Source organism: Copadichromis virginalis, linkage group LG14, assembly GCF_057382275.1.
Source record: "Copadichromis virginalis isolate Kocher_CV1m ecotype Utaka linkage group LG14, C_Virginalis_male_GT1.1, whole genome shotgun sequence".
NCBI classification, from domain to species: Eukaryota; Metazoa; Chordata; class Actinopteri; order Cichliformes; family Cichlidae; genus Copadichromis; species Copadichromis virginalis.
In genome coordinates this window covers 15,035,776-15,043,116 of record NC_140631.1, presented here as the reverse complement: position 1 = coordinate 15,043,116, position 7,341 = coordinate 15,035,776, and the positions used below count along the sequence as shown (strand labels likewise).

Here is a 7,341-nt window from a genome sequence, read left to right as displayed (position 1 = left end):
AACCAGGCAAGGGAGTTATGATTAATACCGATGGATGCAAGTTTTTTCAGAAGGATAGCTCAGATCAAGAAGGATGAGGATGGTGAGAGAACCAGCATCAGCTGCCATCAGCTGGTGATTTTTAATAATGCTGTTTCTGTGCTGTGGTCAAAGGTTACTGAAATTATGGAGATCTGTACCAGGTTTTTAACAATGTGAGTAACGGAAGTAGTTCTCAATAACGTCAGTACTGAGGGAAGAGTGACTAATGGTGGTAATAAGGGGGACCAGTGAGGTAAGATAGGCTTTAATTTAGACTTTTGAACCATTATTGATACATCAGATACTGAGGGGAGAGTGAAACTCGAAAATGACAAATGGTAAACAAAGAGTGGAGCAGGAAGTCAGCTTCAAAGACTTCACCTCCTGCAGAATTAGGTTTCTGGTGAATATTAGAAATTTTGATTGTGAAGAAGGACATGAGAGAGTTACAAAAGCCAGCACATACATATGAGAAGGAAAAGAGTCCAGAGGCCAAGTAATGTTGTTAAACAAGAAAAGAAACTTTACATGCACTAGAACAGATTAAACAAGAATATTATGCAGATTTGGCTGAGGCAATACAGTTCTTGTAAAACAAAATGTGATTATTATACATTTCTTTGTGTATGGTTAGTCCAGTTTTCTTAAAGAGGCATTCCAGTTGGTGCCCCTTAGCTTTGAGAAGGCGCAAGGTGGATGTAAACCAAGGTGCTGAGAAAAGGAGACAGATCTGCGTTTGAGTGGAGCGAATGTATTAAGAAGGTTTTGATGTTTGGTATTATAATAAGAAACCAGATCATCAAGAGTTGAAAAACTACAGGTTAAAGTTAATTATAGCAGATGATTTATGGCCACTGTGGAAATATATAATAATATAAATATTCCTAAATACGCTTGAACTCAGACACTTTGATTTGGTAGTAAATGAGGTTATTCTGTCTTAGATTTGAATTTTTTTGTGTCTCCTCAACTTCTCAAAGGAGTTTAAGTCTAATTATTCTGTGCAATACAGCCACCCGATGACAAGAAAACTTATCACTTTCTTCCTGCATCTCATGAAATACAGTACCTTGTGTTTATATTTATGTTTATCAGAAAGGGACGATGCATATTAATTCACATGAGCACTTTAATACACCGTGTAAACAATGCCAGATTTAGACTGTGAAGGATCGTGGGCTGGATGAGCTGCTAACTCACTGACATTCTGGTTTATTGTTTACATCAAAGATTATATCCGTCTGACCTGTAGTGGCTAAAGCTCAGCTTGTAAACGATGGCTGGAAGTAACCATGTTCATATGAGAGGGTCCTGCATTAGTAAACTGTAAGGGTTGCACTGCACACATTTTGAATAAATGGCATTTTTTTGGTGCTTCTGGGTTGTCTTCATTTTTCAGCCTATAAGTTTGCCTCTTGGTTATGATTTTAAAACATTTTAACTACTGAAATCGAGCTGCACATATGAGTTTTAAGCAAAGCTAGCAGCTGCAGATTTTGTTTTGGCCTAACCAAGCGTGGTTTGCTTTTCAGTTTTATAGCCCTTGGCTATAATCTGGTATGTTTACATTCATGTAATTTTTTTTTTATATTTATGTTCATTAACATGCACTGTCCTAAATAAAATAAATAAATACATAAATATAACTCAAGCAAAAAAAAGTTTTTTATTTTATCATGCTGCTTAGCTACCAGCTGCTGCTGCTGCTGGTAACCCTTTATTTAACATTAGATATGGGAGTGGTATTTCATATAACTCTTATCAGCTCTATTGAAGCAAATAAGAACGCTCCATGAACTTCCACGGCATCTTTCTAATTTTTCAATGTATTTAACCTGCTGTGCAGTGCCCTGAATGTTAACCCTTCAGAAAGGGGCAGGACGAGGCATGAACGCATCTCGCTGCAGCAGACAGACTTTTAATACAGGGGCTAATAGAGACAGTATGCAGTTGACAACCCATTCAGTCCCGCAGGGCAAGGGGCCAAAATCCTTGAGTTCCAGCCCTGTTTGAGAAAAGATCAAATGCTCAGAGCGACAGCTGTGGAGCTGCAGGCTCTTCCCAATCAGCCACTAGATGGAAACAATAGCCTGCTCTGCACGACCACCACTGCATTCGTTTATTGCCTGTTATGCCTGATTCCGTGCACCGCTTTGTCTCGTCTCATCATGCCCGTGAAATCATCCTGTTTATGTATTCTGGGTATGCATGGGTCTTGTGTTTGTAGATCCTTCAACTGGTCTGCATACAAGCACCTGCCTCTTCTGAAGCATCTTTTAGCAAGGCAGCAAGAAAAAGGAAAGAAAAAAAACAGCTGCAGAACTGCTTTGCTTTTATAGAAACTGGCCCGCAGAGCTTAATAAAGTTTCACATTATATTGCATGAACACATTAGCAGAAATGGTGACAGAGTAATTTGTGAGTCAGCAACAGTGAAACGCCACTGGGACTATCACTTTACCATAGGAGCGGGTTATTTTCTACAACTCCGCTGGAGAAAAATAAACTCTAAGGAGCAGTAGTAGCAGGTTCCTTATTAGGGATCCAGAGGGGGAACGTTCCTGCCTCACATATGTCATTTTTATGGAGTCCTCAAAATTACTTATTAACACATAACCACCATTCCAGCTCCCCTTGTTTTCATATCCGACTGTATGGTCTGCATTTTATATGACTTCACGTCCTCATTAGAATGCTAGTTTGTAACTAATATTTAATACTAACCAACTGCTTGAAAGTATCTGCTGTAAATGTGATACTTCTAGAAAAGACAGACCTTAGCTTTTACCAAATCCTGAAGCTTCCTTTGTCTAAACCTGGTACTAAAGCTGGGCGGATCTATCCAGATATCACTAGTATCACACCATCTGATCCTCAGTATTTAGGCCAATGATTTTTGTTGAGTTAATTATATTTTTGGGAGTGAAAAAATATACCCCAAACATGCGCTATGAAAAATGTCTTAACTTTTTTGTGTTTACATTCAGGGTCTACAAAAAGGTTTCAAAATACATGAAAAGCTGAAAGGTGTGATTTGGTGATTATTAAAATATGATCAGAATTTTCAAATTGATCTCATACGTCATGACGCACTGCTCTTCCCCTACATAAGCTGCCTCTATAAGTAAAACGTATCGATACTGGTCTGCGAAATATTGACCCTGTATTAATTTGGTATCGATCAACACCAAAATTTGCAGAATGGCACAGAACTATCTGCTCTGTGACCCACTTTCCTGTTATATTAAATGTGTTAAATGCTGCATTTAATTATTCTACAAGCTGGGCAACACAGCAGCACTTCTAGTCCCAGGTAAGGGGGCCTCTGCAGGTTTACTTGGCACATTACTAATGAATGACCAAATGCATGAATACCTTTTATGTATTTTCACACTGCAAACATGTAGAATAGCCTGCTGTAAAAAAAAGAAAAAGAAAAAAATCCATGGTATCCTCATTACTGCATGTAAGTTTTTATTATTATAGCTGTTCCTGAGTGAGATTTTTTGCCTTTTTTAACTGCTGCCCTACGTCGTGTTTTGAAAAGTTGCCAAATAAGTGCAGCAGCTTTTCTGTCACATCGATAATTTTGTTTTTTACTCGAGTGTGCAAACGACTATATTCGTCGTGACATTGCAGCTTCCCCCCACCCTCCAGGCAAAGCGCCTGAAAGGGTAGGCATACTATTCAGGGCAGAAATGTCAGAGGTATTTGACCATCCTCCAGCATCTGTCTGATAATTTTCCTTGTGTAGTGCTCGGGCTGAAATGTGAGCGTCACGGAGCGCCCACCCTCCTCCTCCTCTTCTCCGTCTCTCCCTCAGTGAAGTCCCACTGAGCGGCTTTCAAACTTCAGTGTCGAGCCTGAAAGCGGAGGAGGAAGAGCTGGAGCCGACAAACAGCCTCACAGCAGCTCAAACAGCCGCTGTGATCGCTGCCTCTCTTTTTCTCTTCGCTCGGTCCACTTTGAGGATTTACGCACAGCTCCCCGGCGTTTGATTTTACGATTTTTGTTTTTGTTTTCGTTCCTCAATCTTGTATCGAAGTTTCTGTCACGTTTTAGTCACGGACCTTTATCTCGGCAGACTGTGGGAGTAACCGCTTTAATTCAGGACTAAATCATAACAGCGAGCCGCTCCGAGTGCAGCTGGGGAGGTTTTCTAACGGAGAGCTGGCTGAATTTCGACCTGCCCTCGACATGGGGAAATAGCGGGGATCCTCTCTACCCGACCCCGTGTGTCTTCTGAAAGACAGAGACCCCTTTTTTTTTTTTCTTTTTGGCCGAAACGATGAGTATGGACGGCTGTCCGCTGAAGGTGGTGATTTTTTTGTGGTGTCTGCTGGTGATTTCGGGTTCCAGCTTTGAGATTGGCTCCTACGACCTGGAGCGTGGCAGACCGGCCAAGTGCGAGCTCATCACGATCCCCATGTGCCAGGGGATCGGCTACAACCTGACCCGGATGCCCAACTTCATGGCCCACGACGACCAGAAGGAGGCTGCCATCAAACTGCAAGAGTTTGCCCCCCTGGTGCATTACGGCTGCCATGTGCACCTCCGCTTCTTCCTCTGCTCCCTCTTCGCCCCCATGTGCACGGACAAAGTGTCCACCTCCATCCCCGCATGCAGACCCATGTGCGAGCAGGCCAAGGAGAAGTGCGCTCCCGTCATGAAGAAGTTCAGCTACACCTGGCCGGAGTCACTTAATTGCGAAAAGCTGCCTACCAGGAATGACCCCAACGCTCTGTGCATGGAAGCCCCGGAGAACGAAACCAGGACGGAGGGGAAGAAAGGGGAGGGCATGCTTCCAGTGCCCCCTCGCCCCAGGCAGCCGGGCACGGGCAACACCCGCTCTCCGGGCAGCGTGGGTTCCTGCGAGAACCCAGACAAGTTCCAGTTTGTGGAGAAGAGCCAGTCTTGCGCTCCACGCTGTTCCCCTGCTGTGGATGTCTTCTGGTCTAGGCAGGACAAAGACTTTGCTTTCATTTGGATGACTGTGTGGTCCATCCTGTGCTTCGTCTCCACCGCTTTCACCGTCCTGACCTTCCTCCTGGAGCCTCACCGCTTCCAGTACCCAGAGCGACCCATTATCTTCCTCTCCATGTGTTACAATGTCTACTCCGTGGCCTTCATCATCCGCTCAGTGGCTGGGCCCGAGAACATCGCCTGCGACCGTGAGCACGGCGAGCTGTACATCATCCAAGAGGGGCTGGAGTCCACCGGCTGCACCATCGTCTTCCTCATCCTCTACTACTTTGGCATGGCCTCGTCTATCTGGTGGGTCATCCTCACCCTCACCTGGTTCCTGGCTGCAGGGAAGAAGTGGGGCCACGAGGCTATCGAAGCTCACAGCAACTACTTCCACATGGCTGCTTGGGGGATCCCTGCTCTCAAAACTATCGTCATCCTCACTATGAGGAAGGTGGCTGGAGACGAGCTGACGGGGCTGTGCTACGTAGGAAGCATGGACTCGGGCGCCCTCACGGGCTTCGTCCTGATCCCTCTGTCATGTTACCTCATCATCGGCACCTCCTTTATTCTCACGGGCTTCGTGGCGCTCTTCCACATCCGGAAAGTGATGAAAACCGAGGGCACCAACACGGAGAAGCTGGAGAAGCTCATGGTGAAAATCGGCATCTACTCCATCCTCTACACCGTGCCGGCCACCTGCGTCATAGTCTGCTACTTCTACGAGAGGCTCAACATGGACTACTGGAAGCTGAGGGGGCTGCAGATGAAGTGCGGATCTTTCAACGGACCCAGCAGCGACTGCTCGCTTCAGACGTCCGTGCCCACAGTGGCCGTGTTCATGCTGAAGATCTTCATGTCGCTGGTGGTCGGTATCACCAGCGGGGTGTGGGTTTGGAGCTCCAAGACCCTGCAGACCTGGCAGGGCCTGTGCAGCAGGAAGCTGGCAGACAGGACTAGTAGTAGGAAACCCTGCAGCGGTGTCAGCTGCGGCAGCACACACTGCCACTACAAATCTCCTGCTGTGGTTCTGCACATGGCCAAGACTGACCTGCACTCAGACAACCCCACACACGTCTGAGATTGAGCACACACACACACTCACACACCTTTGCCCTGTGTAAGGAGCTGCTAAAAGACTTAATATGAAGATGAGGCATTGAATTGAACTGTCACTTACTTCTGTGCTGCTGCCAAGGGACACGAAGCTACACCATGAGAAACTATAAACAGTATTCAGTGCATAAAGGGAAAAATGTTCAGTATTGCTATCCATATGTTTCCTGTTCATAGTGTTCTGTGCAGTAGACATGCCCGGTGTTGCAAAGAGAGGGAAAAAGAGACTCGTAGGGGAGGTATGTTGGGAAATATTAGCGTATTCTCCTCCCTGAAAGTGGCATGATTAACTGTATAAATGTGTATAAATGTGTTATTTATTGTCAATATATTTAATTTAAAGTTCACCTTGGCTCTTACAGGATTTGTTGTTTAGATACATTTATTAAAAAGGTCGTGGGAAATCAAGTGCCTTTTCTAAGACCTCTGGTTCTGGCCTTTTGAAGGATAATAAATTTGCGGAACTCATCCTCAACTTTCTTGCCTTCTTGTTGTTTTGATGACCGTTTAACAGTTTCAGCAACCTTTAATAAGTTTTCGTGGCTACAGATGATTGTTTGAATAGATTTCGTAGCTTTTCTTCTTCAGGGATTTTTTTTTTTACAGCAGGACTGCTGCCGCGTGTGTTGTCTTCCAAAGCGCAGGCTACATCCCAGAGGCGTCCCCGACAATAATCCTCAAAGAGAATTGCTGATGAATAGAGTGACAAACCGTGGCAAGTATTAATGTTTGCATCATCAGAGGAATATATTTAATTAATAGCTGTTTTAATCCTTCCGCCGAATCGCTGTTGTTGCCCTCTCGCTGCTCTATTTGATCCCCGTGCAAACACTCGGCACTTTGATGTGAGAGGACAGACCTGAAGTGGATTTCAGCCTTATTGCATGGTTTCACTGACAGATTGAAGCTTAGCGCACGCGGCCAAAACTGTGGTTGCTCATCGAGTAGATGGATTATTAACTTAATATTCGAGTTTATATGCGGCTTGTGTCTCTTGGAGCCTGCGCTTGTGATATGAATTAAGGAATTCTGCAAAGCAGTGCATTTTGTTTGGCTAAAGCAACGACGTGCTCTCAGAAACTGACACGAGGTATAAATGATCACTGGCTGATTCAGAGAGAAGGTATGCATAGCATTATTTTTCATTGAACAAATACTCTAAGTTGGTCTTCTGCAGCTAACTTTTCAGTAATAAACCTGATTTTAACTGTGCATGAGCGCTACCATCTCCTCACACGGT

At 44.7% G+C, this 7,341-nt stretch overlaps 1 protein-coding gene across 1 annotated transcript; it reads left to right on the top strand.

Annotated features, from left to right (window-relative positions):
• The first annotated feature begins 3,768 nt into the window (after positions 1 to 3,768).
• Positions 3,769 to 6,576, top strand: fzd9b (frizzled class receptor 9b). Its single transcript, XM_085479415.1, has one exon. It carries the CDS (start codon positions 4,309 to 4,311, stop codon positions 6,064 to 6,066), a length of 1,758 nt encoding a protein of 585 aa, XP_085335541.1. The 5' UTR covers positions 3,769 to 4,308; the 3' UTR covers positions 6,067 to 6,576.
• Positions 6,577 to 7,341: the final 765 nt, after the last annotated feature.

Coding starts and splice junctions, on each gene's coding strand:
- fzd9b (XM_085479415.1), top strand. CDS start 4,309: ATGAGTATGGACGGCTGTCCGCTGAAGGTGGTGATTTTTTTGTGGTGT.